The sequence below is a fragment of the Triticum dicoccoides genome, chromosome 6A (assembly GCF_002162155.2).
Source record: "Triticum dicoccoides isolate Atlit2015 ecotype Zavitan chromosome 6A, WEW_v2.0, whole genome shotgun sequence".
Classification (NCBI taxonomy): Eukaryota; Viridiplantae; Streptophyta; class Magnoliopsida; order Poales; family Poaceae; genus Triticum; species Triticum dicoccoides.
In genome coordinates this window covers 157010083-157020487 of record NC_041390.1, presented here as the reverse complement: position 1 = coordinate 157020487, position 10405 = coordinate 157010083, and the positions used below count along the sequence as shown (strand labels likewise).

The 10405-nt window shown below is 42.7% G+C and overlaps 2 protein-coding genes across 6 annotated transcripts in view; both read left to right on the top strand.

Moving 5' to 3' along the window:
* The window catches only part of LOC119316391 (protein WVD2-like 7), a 5145-nt gene extending 2653 nt beyond the window's left edge, over positions 1 to 2492 (top strand). For all 4 annotated transcript variants that reach the window (XM_037590710.1, XM_037590713.1, XM_037590711.1 and 1 more), the window contains exons 4-10: positions 454 to 909; positions 1110 to 1168; positions 1420 to 1503; positions 1592 to 1670; positions 1769 to 1870; positions 2061 to 2116; positions 2243 to 2492. In XM_037590710.1, the coding sequence (XP_037446607.1) occupies positions 454 to 909; positions 1110 to 1168; positions 1420 to 1503; positions 1592 to 1670; positions 1769 to 1870; positions 2061 to 2116; positions 2243 to 2267 (861 nt within the window). In that variant the 3' untranslated portion in view covers positions 2268 to 2492. The remainder of the gene's footprint in view (positions 1 to 453; positions 910 to 1109; positions 1169 to 1419; positions 1504 to 1591; positions 1671 to 1768; positions 1871 to 2060; positions 2117 to 2242) is intronic.
* A 2098-nt stretch (positions 2493 to 4590) lies between these two features.
* On the top strand, positions 4591 to 9170 carry LOC119316390 (3-oxoacyl-[acyl-carrier-protein] synthase, mitochondrial-like). Of its 2 annotated transcripts, none has more exons than XM_037590708.1 (13): positions 4591 to 4936; positions 5485 to 5592; positions 5674 to 5745; positions 6452 to 6538; positions 6626 to 6777; positions 7106 to 7186; positions 7282 to 7315; positions 7703 to 7769; positions 7848 to 7924; positions 8099 to 8159; positions 8308 to 8390; positions 8489 to 8560; positions 8657 to 9170. In XM_037590708.1, the coding sequence occupies exons 1-13, from the start codon at positions 4607 to 4609 to the stop codon at positions 8819 to 8821; spliced, it is 1389 nt and encodes a 462-aa protein (XP_037446605.1). In that variant the 5' UTR covers positions 4591 to 4606; the 3' UTR covers positions 8822 to 9170. The 2 variants fall into 2 exon arrangements, with proteins under 2 accessions (XP_037446605.1, XP_037446606.1); XM_037590709.1 differs by having other exon boundaries at positions 4697 to 4936; positions 5490 to 5592.
* Positions 9171 to 10405: the final 1235 nt, after the last annotated feature.

The following is a 10405-nucleotide window of genomic DNA, read 5'->3' as shown; positions in this document are numbered from 1 at the left end:
TGACAAGATATAACAGAACAGAGCTAGTTTTTGCAGTTGGTTCCTGCTTTAGCGGCAAGTAAATTCTAGATAATCACTACTAGAATATTGTAGTATAGAAAGTTCATCGCAAAAGTACAAGAGTTTTATTTTGGACATTGGTTTACATTTGATATACAGAAGTATTCACCATTATATTGGGATGATCAATTTGCTGCAATTACATGGCTGGTGTGAGTTTTGGCTTTGTATGAGATTCCAAGCAGTTTGGAAGGGAAATTCCATAATATAATTATATGACTTACATGTGTGAATGAGCCAGATCACTTTCCAGCATAGTACTAGCCAGATCACTTTCCAGGATAGTACTAAAGAAAACTTTCCATTGTTGGTTTCTTCCTTTCTTGATTATTTTATATATATGATGCAAAAGTTAATGTCATTTATCTCATATGCCCATGTTTACTATTTCAGGACCCATCAAGTTGTCTTATCCAAATTCCAAGAGTACATTTAAGAAGAAACTCAGAAAACATGAACTCTGAAGGCTTAAAGGATCCTTTCCACAAGAGGGTTGAGATGAAATTGCGTGCTTTATCTGATAGGATGAGTGCTGAGAAAGCTGCTGCCTCTTCTAGATCTTCTCCGTATCAAAATGCTGATAGAGCTGCCATTTCTTCCAGATCTGCTTTGTGTCAGAACACTGATAGAGTCATTGCACCATCTAAATCAGCTACACAAGCTTCTCACAGGTTTTTGAAAGAAGTACAGCCTGCAGCTACCCTTCCTCGTACAAATTTCTACAACAAGGGATCGTCTGTTTCTCATGTTGCCTCTAGCAACAGCAGCAATACTGGGAAGCTGGCTACTAGAAGCTCAGTTATGCCCAATTCACCTCAAAATAATGCAAAACCCTTGCAGGCTGCTCAGGTAGCTTTTGCCCCTAATCAAATGTTGATTTATCCTTTGAACTTATTCACAAATGCAACTTTGGTCACTTGCTTCTACATATGGACCATAATTTTCCTATTGCTAATCGTCAGAAGATATTTTTGCAAGTTCGGTATAACAAATAGTTAAACGCTTCTAATGGTTTATGGGAAGTTGATAAGCTTAATTAATCTTGGCAGGTCGCATCGAAAAGAGGCGCAGGTCTTACCAGTACAAGCAATGGATCGCAGAACAAAAGGTCTTCATTTTGATTTCATTTCTACTCCCTCCATTCCTAAATATAAGTCTTTTTAGAGATTTCAATAAGGACTACATACGGATGTATATAGACATATTTTAGAGTGTAGATTCACTCATTTTGCTCCATATGTAGTCCGCATTGAGATCTCTAAAAAGACTTCTATTTTGGAACGGAGGGAGTATTCAGCATATGTTGTGGAAATCTTGAATATTATTGAAACCTCTGTACTTGTTTGAACTGATTTTCAGGAAGCAGCTGAGCACGCCAGCGGCATCGGTTGGAAATAGCCGTACTAGAGGATCTATGCACATATGTGCACCCACAAGTGCAAGGTTTGTTCCTAGAGTGTGGAATGATTTATAAATTTGGTGTGAAATATCTGTTTCTTTTTTATGTAAATTGCTCCGTTCTTTTGTGCAGAAGTAGCAGCAGCGGCATCCGACCCTACAAAACTGCAAAGGCACCCCGGATTTCGAACGGGAGGAACGCAGCGGTTAAGGTAAAAGCAAACAGTGCCCTGGGATGATTCGTAGGATTATTGTTATAGACTGAAATCGTTTCCAAATCACAGCACTTGCTAATGTGGTTCTGTTGTAGACTGAAATGATGCAGAAGTCCACAACATATGAAACCCATTCTGTTGGAGGAATGAATGCTTTGTCAAAAGTTACTGTAAACGGCAACGAACAAAACAGAAAGGTCTGTTCTTTTATTTTTGCGTGCATGGGGTAACCAGTAACCACTAGCCAGGGATCGGCAGAGGCTTTATTATTCTGCCTACTATCCCGATTGTAGAAGTCGTATAAATTCATCGTGTCTATATACAAATTCATCAGTGACTATAAAAAGAAAAAAACTAAAGGTTGGTTGGTGCACACATCTTGTGTAGGTAATCTCGTCGCGTGATGGCAAGAGGAGCAACCTGGCGTGTAAGAGCAAGCCAAGGTATTCCCATTTGTGTGTATTATTATGGCTGACTGACTGATCACTACACAGACAAAATTTATGCAAATTGCTGAAAATCTGCCACTCGATTCATGGAACAATTCTGTTTCTTTGTTAACTGTGCAGACAGGAGATGCCGCGATGGCGATGACACGCCACTTGAGAAGCAGTTTGAGATGCGCAAGTTGGCACGGTTACTTGGTTGTATTGTTGTCCAAGGGCCTTCTCTGAACCTCGGTATAGTATTGAAGGCTGTATGTTAGGCATGATGTTTTGCTGCTGCTTGTGACCTCTATTCTACCATGAGGCGTGATATATGATTCTTGTATTGAGTTCATAGGAAGGAAAGAGCAGGGAAGGCAGCGCTGTTTCGCCACGATTGTTTGCCTGTTTGTCGTCTGGTTGGTGAGTGAAAGCGAGGCGTGGGAATACTGGCAATTAACTTGTGCTTGGCGCTGTTGGAGTTGCGGCGATAACGCTATGATTTGTCTCCGCCGGTGTCTGCTGATCGTAGGTTTTCCTTATGTTTGTCAGAGGGTAAAATTTAGGGCACCAAAAAGGGACTTTTAGGACACTAAATTGTTCTTTGTTCTTCTCCAACAATTATCCTATTTTTAGGGTACTCAGTCATACTAAAACAGCCAAACTACCCCCTCCGTAAAAAAAATATAAGAGTGTTTAGCTCACTAAATAGTGATCTACGGTGGGAGTACTTGATCGCATTGCAGACTCATCACTACAAGCTTCCAAATATTCAAATGTCCAAACGTTCGAACTTACAAACTTCCAAACAGTTTTAAACATGCAACGATCTACACGCGCAAACATTCAAATTTAAACATACTAGACTACAAACACTAGACAACTACTCCTCATCACTCTCACGCACAAAGTTATCGCAGCCAACGTCGGAACCCTCATCATTGGACTCCACCTTCGTCACATGTGAAGGCCTTGGCTCGTCCTCCTTACTGTTCTCCACCGTCTTTAAGGTGCCGAGCCAATACCGTCAGTGGTTGCATTGAAACTCGACTAAAAGGATCGAGATCGAGATATACCTAGGAGGGGGGGGGGGTTAAATAGATACACTTACAAATTTAATTATTAGTTAGCAACTTTAGGCAATATGAGAAATATGAAAGTGAGCCTAATAAGTGCAAAGATGATTCTAGTGCTAGCAATATAATCAACAACTAATAGATAGACAAACAACCACAATATGATATCTATACCAATATAAAAAGACCCAAATGGGCAGATCCAAACCATCTCGATCATCAAATCATGTTATCTAGCGGTTCAAATCGCTCCAATGTTGAGCACCAAACACGTTTAACGCTCTAATTACCCACCACTGCCATTGGTTATAAACACGTTTTGACTCAACGCTATCCCTTGAAATCTGCCATGTAATTAATATCCTACAATTTCCGCGAAAAAATAATTCATATCTTACCAAATATCAATGTGCAACAGATATATCTTAGCTAATATAAACGTGCATTGCATGTACATTATATTATTACTAGTAACAAGTAAAGATACGGAGACAAATATATCACAAGTAAGAAGCTAGGGTAAACTTTGGAGAGGAGGATGTATTCCGATGTTCACTTCCTTGAAGGAAAACTAGTCACCCTTGGAGGGGTGGATGTTACCATGAAAGCACACCAACACTGTGAATGCTATCTTTGGATCGGTTGAATGTAAAAAAACTTTATTGTATATGTTTGCAACTATTTATTCATATGCTAAACTGTTATTGGTCAAACATATGCATGTCAAATGGAGAAGGCCGGACCTAGGGTGGATATTTGGTGTACCGGATTGGATAGCCGCCTCTCCTATCATTGTCCACGGACATGTCTGGACGTGTCCACGGACATTTGGCGTGTTTGATTCGGTAAGGTGTTTGAGTTACGTGTCCGCGGACATTTAGTGTGTTTCATTGGTGCACGATGTTGGAGTTACTCTAAATCCAGGCTTCAACCTGCCCCTCCCCATGCGAGCAGAGCTAGCCATTTGGGCCGGCATGACCTAGCCCATCCTTAAAAGTGCCTGGCACAACACGAAAAAAGGGTTCGTGGTGGCATGTTTATAAACGGGTCGTGCCGTGCCGGCACGCATGCCGCACTTCCAGGCCCAAGCATAACATGATTGCTAGATGGGCCGGCCCGAGGCCACATGTGTGCCTGTCGGCTCACGTGCTATTTGGCCTTTTGGGCTGTTTTGTGCCTATTTTTGAAAATTGGGTTGTTCAAAAATAAACAGGCCATGCCAGCACGTGGGCCTCGCCTCGCAGCCCGGCCACAGGCCTGCACGGCCCGTTTAGCCGCGTCCTGGGCTGGGCACATAATCTGCCACGTACGCGTGATTTTGGCCCGGCCCGCGTAGCACGGCCCAGATGGCCATGTCTGCGTGCGAGCTAGAGAACAGCCGATGCCCTGGGCGGCTGGGCCCTAAGGATAGTCAGCTTCGCGGCAGCACCTGATGAGCGTGCTCCGCCGCGCTCTCCTGCTCGGCCACCGCCTCCGCCGAGGCTTGTCCTCGGGTGCGGACCTGCCTCCGCCGCGCCCATCTGCCAGCCGCCGCGTGGTCGTGACGGGGCTGGGCGCCGTCACGCCGCTCGGCCGCGGCGTCGGGTCCACCTGGGACCGCCTCGTGGCCGGAGACTGCGCGGTGCGCGCGCTCGCCGCGGAGGACCTGCGTCTCACCGGGGATGCCGCGGAGAGGACGTTGGGACAGCTCCCATCCAGGGTCGCCGCCGCCGTGCCGCGCGGGAAGGGCGAGGCCGAGTTCGACGAGGAGGCGTGGACCAAGGTTTATGACTGACACTTCACTAGCCCCTAACTATCCAGTATACATTGGTTTTCGCACTGTTGCTGTGAGATTGGATTGATGCTCTTTTTCTGCACATGATTGTTCCATGAATTGCTAGTAGTTGACATGCTTGATATAATTGATTCGAGAATGGATTTCAAGAGAAATTTAAATAAGGTTGTTACGTTTCAGCATACTATACAAGCTTTCCCGTTGACAATGCTACAGTCATGTGATAACTGGTACTGATATAAAGACCCTTATCTTCAGTGCCATTAGGAGTAACAGTCTTCAATGCCACATCACATTGTTGAACCTGTCTTTGGCGTTTCTTCTGTCAGATATCTGTAGGATTTAAGTAGATAGAAGTTATTAATTACACGTTCATTGTGGTCCACTGACTGTCTCTCTCTTCTACAATTGGAAATCTGTTATGTTCTGATGAGATTCTATCGTATGACTGTAATATGTAAATGGTGATGTTGTCTGTCTCATAGTTAAACTTTGTTTCGTATGTCAAACTGTTGATTGAACATTTTTGTTTCCAGGACAGTAGATCTATATCGGGGTTTATAGCATATGCTCTATGTGCAGCTGATGAGGCTTTGAGAGATGCAAATTGGCTGCCCTCGGAAAATGAGAAGAAGGAAAGAACGGTACCAATTGCTTTTGGTGGAAGCTCTTTTCCTTTTTTGTGTTTTTGCCAAGTTGCTGGATCTAATTAGAGCCTTTATCAGGGTGTTTCAATTGGTGGGGGAATCGGAAGCATCTCCGACATTTTAGATGCATCACAGCTGATTGCTGAAAATGTCCGTACCCACAGTCACTGCAATTTGCTTTATTCTCACTCTTTTCCTTTTGTATTGTTAGTCATTGTGCAGCTATAGTGATTCTCACTATTATTATATTGATATGTGCCGAGTGAGAAATACAGTGTTAGATGCAAGCAAAATAATGGCGACTACCGGCTGGCCGGCATTACTGGTGGGCGCCAGTAGCATTAAGATTAAAAAAAATCATCTGATTTTAGCAACTCAAGTACTCCCTCTGTTCACAAATATAAGATGTTCTAAACTTTTTCTGAATCGGATATATAGACACGTTTTAGTGTGTCTGTTCATTTTCAGTCCGTATGTAGTCCATATTGAAATATCAAAAACATCTTGTATTTGTGAACGGAGGGATAAGTTTGAAGAAAATTGTGAGAAGATATGTTATTTAATCAATGAACAGGAAAACCGAGCGCTAACCGGCCAGGAACAGGATACATTGAATTTGTAGTTTACACTTCATAATTGAAACTAGCCATTACAAAACTACTTGTCGGTGAATGCTACTGACCAAGACCAGCACTTCGTCATATCTTTTTTTAATTCTTCATTTACATTAGAATCAATCAATTTTTACGTCTTCTCCGAAGCTTGGACCTGCACCATACATGGCTTGCAATATAATTGATTATCTTCTGGTAACTTCCAGCACTGATGCGTGGAATTTGTTTTCTTCTGAATGCAGCGTCTACGTCGTCTTAGCCCATTCTTCATCCCCAAGATTTTGATCAACATGGCATCAGGTCATGTCAGCATGAAATATGGTTTCCAGGTGAAAATTGTTATTGTGATATGCCTTGTTTCCATTTTGTACAATTATTTGCATGAACAACATTGATATTTAACCCTTGAAACCTAGGGTCCAAACCATGCTGCCGTGACAGCTTGTGCCACAGGCGCTCACTCTATTGGCGACGCTACACGGATGATTCAATTTGGAGATGCAGATGTGATGGTGGCTGGAGGAACAGAGTCTAGTATTGATGCTTTATCTATAGCTGGATTTTCTAGGCAAGTATGTTCGCGTCTTCACAATTGTTTTGTTTTGCTTAATTTCCCAAATACTCTGTCTAGATGCTCCGTAGGGCAATTATAAATTGCCTCAGCTGCTTTACTAAGGTTTCAATGTACAACTGCTGACTGAAGGTTGTAGGACAAAGTAGAGAACCCATGTTTTTGTCCACAAACCACTCGTGGTCGTGGCTCATAATATCATATGCAAACTTAATCTGTTTATTTCCAGAAAAACTTGGTTACAGTCACACTCTTGCACATTTTATCGCTATCCCCGTCACTAATATTGCCAACACCATCTTATTTTCGCTATAATGGTCTGCAGGTTAAGGGCATTGTCTACAAAGTATAACTCTCTTCCACAAGCATCTTCGAGGCCATTTGATTGTGGCAGAGATGGATTTGTGTACGTCATACTTATATTGAATCGTATTTTTTTTACTTCCTTTTGTTTTTCCTTCCTATTGTCCATTCTTATCTTCCGTCTTAAATAACCGATAGGATTGGTGAAGGTTGTGGAGTCATGGTGTTGGAGGTGAGTTCAGAGGAAACACTGATCATTTCCTGTTGTCTGTCCTTACCTTGCTGTTCCCAAGCTGCTGGTTCATTGTTATTTTATAGGATCAGTCATTTACATATTGAAAAAAAAAATCCATAGCACTTTGTAAAAGAGTTTGTCAAAGGACTTAAATCACCATAGTATTGCTTTTTTAGAAGCTGCCTGGAAGAATGGTGGTTCTTGGTATTTGAGTCAAATTTGAACTAAATGCCAAAACTTACCTACAAATACTCCTTTTCCTAATGGGCCCTTATGGTGTAAAATTGCTGTATCCTGTATATGGTATATGTAACTTTTAGTCTGGAAACTGTCTTATTGCATTTTGTTTCTGAACAGATTGTACATCAATTTATTCCTCTGTAGGCACTTGACCATGCAATGGAACGAGGCGCAAAAATTTATGCAGAAGTTCGAGGCTATGGCATGTCTGGTATCCTCCGTTTCCACAAAAGAGATGGTCTACTTTGTCATTAGTATGTATTGCGTCATGAACATCAGCTTCTGTCAGGTGATGCACACCACATAACTCAGCCACAAAATGATGGTAGAGGTGCTATCTTAGCCATGGAGAGGGCATTGGAACAGGTGTGGCATATTCTTTCTAATTCGTGTGGTGCACATTTTAAGCATGTAGTTAAGCTTTGAGGAATTAGAAATCACATTTTAAACACGTATTAAGCTTTGAGGAATTAGAAATCACGTCACAATAATTATTTTCTTGACATTCTGATTTTGATAGAATTCTTGCTCCTTTTCTAGTCAGGGCTTCAGGCAGATCAGATTGATTATTTGAACGCGCATGCAACATCAACTCCTCTCGGTAGGTGCTCACAGTCAGCCTGGCAAAACCCACCTGGGCTGGCATGACTTCTGTTTATTGTACCTTGTGGGTAAACTTGTGTTTATGATTCCGCGACATCTTGAGTTATGATAAATAAGCTGATGTCTTGGATCTGAACCACAATCAGGGGATGCTGTGGAGGCAACTGCAATAAAATCTGTCTTTGGCCACCACGCGACATCCGGTGGTCTTGCGTTATCCTCAACTAAGGTACACCTCATTCTGCGCAGCTAAACTGTCACAGCTCCCGCACTAGTCTAGTCCATTTTACGACAATGACTGAGGACCAAAAAAACCGTCTTCTCCAGGGAGCAATCGGTCATCTGCTAGGCGCAGCCGGATCAGTGGAAGCAATCTTCACCGTGCTAGCAATCCACCATGTATGTTACCCACCATCAGTGATCACTGATCAGTAGCTCCTGCAAGGGAAAATCACTCTGTAGGCCGTACTCATCATCGCATGCAATTTTTTGCAGGGAGTGGCGCCGCCCACGCTCAACCTGGAGCAGCCTGACCTGCTGTTCGAGGGCGCGTTCATGCCTCTAACCGCCGCCAAGAAGATGCCGATACGGGCCGCCATCTCGAATTCCTTCGGGTTTGGTGGAACCAACGCGTCGCTGCTGTTCTCGTGCCCGCCCTAGCGATCCAGCACCCTCCCTCTCTTCTGTTTTCCCCTTCGAAGAGGCATACCAGAATGTCGGGAGTTTTCCCGTCCGTGAACTTAAATGGGGGAAGGCACCATCCGCGTTGAGCAGGAGTTGGGGGGTTTCAAGCACTGACCATTGTGCTGTGCTCCCTCTGAGTCCGGAGCATCGCCCAACTTGTGGGCGTTGACTCATCCCTCTGTTCCTAACTATAAGACCTTTTAAAGATTCTTTTAGGATCTAACCAAAATGTGTGAATCTACACTCTAAAATATGGAGTATGTCTATATATGTCCGTATGTAGTTCATATTGAAATCTCTAAGCGCTTATATTTAGAAACTTATACTACAGTATGCGAACTTATTGAATTTTTTTTGTCTGAGGGAATTTTTGCCGTGCCGGGTTAGGTGCAGATGTAGGCCCTGTTCGGCACTGGCCCAGCTCCGCAGAATACGAGGATCTGCGGAGTACCTCTTCGGCCACTCCATAATTTTAAACTGTAAACTGTACCTCCGGCCGCTCCAGGAGAGAGTCGAGGAGTGGAGAGCCTCCGAACGGGCCTGTAGTGACGTGGGGCTGGTGATGGGGGTTTGGCCGTCGCTCTCACGTGCTAGCTACCACGGAAAGGGGAACGAAACCAACCCAAATGCTGCTGCTGCCTGCTGCTGCTGCCAGCACTCCACAGTCCACACGCAAATGGACTCCTCGCCGCCCACGGAAAACAAGGCAAAAAAAGAAGATAGTTTGAAAGGCTGTTTGCTACAGCACCAGATGAACATGAGTTGCTTATGACTTTCTAGAACTGCAAGTTCCATTAACTATGTCTGCGAGTTCCAAAGGATAGAAACTAAGCGGGTGATTTTTTTTTTAAAAAAAAGAGGCATAAGATCTGTCTCATCCATTAAATAAGGAAGAATAGAGTTTAGAGTTTTACAGCACACTCAAATACACGACATGACAATTACTCACGCAAAATTATATGCCCTAGACTTTTCGCGCCTGCGGTGACCCAAAGCTTGGCCTCCTCCAAGATGATGCTAAGAAGGATTGGTGGCGGTGCAGATTTATGCCGGAAAACCCGAGCATTTCTCTCATTTCAAACGGTTCAAGTGACAAGCATAGTGTCACATCCCTAGCTGCTGGTAGTGCTCTAGGCTAGCTTCATGTTTGCATCATGTTTAAATTTTGCCTAAAATTGAAATGGGGATGTTCAAACCCTAGCATTAAATCAACTCAACTAGGGTGAATTAAAATCTTTTCAATAAACCCAAAAGGTTCCTAAGAAAAGTTCATGATTTCTGGTTAAGGTGGAAACCTCTGCCAAAAATGATGATTATATTCCTAGGTCATTTTTGGATTTTTGAATTAAATCATATTGTATTTGACTTTGGGCATTTAAATACTATAAATAATTTAAATGCTCAAATAAATGTTGGAAATTGATAAGGGTCACTGAAATAATTCAGAAAGTACCCATAATTATTTCCAGGATTTTATAAAATGATTTGATATTTTAAAACAAATCCTAAAACAAATTGCAGAAATAGAAAAATATAAAACAGAATAGAAATAAAAGAGAG

Coding starts and splice junctions, on each gene's coding strand:
- LOC119316390 (XM_037590708.1), top strand. CDS start 4,607: ATGAGCGTGCTCCGCCGCGCTCTCCTGCTCGGCCACCGCCTCCGCCGA. Junction 5,746..6,451: donor CACAGCTGATTGCTGAAAAT/GTCCGTACCCAC, acceptor TTCTGAATGCAG/CGTCTACGTCGTCTTAGCCC. Junction 6,778..7,105: donor TCTATAGCTGGATTTTCTAG/GCAAGTATGTTC, acceptor AATGGTCTGCAG/GTTAAGGGCATTGTCTACAA.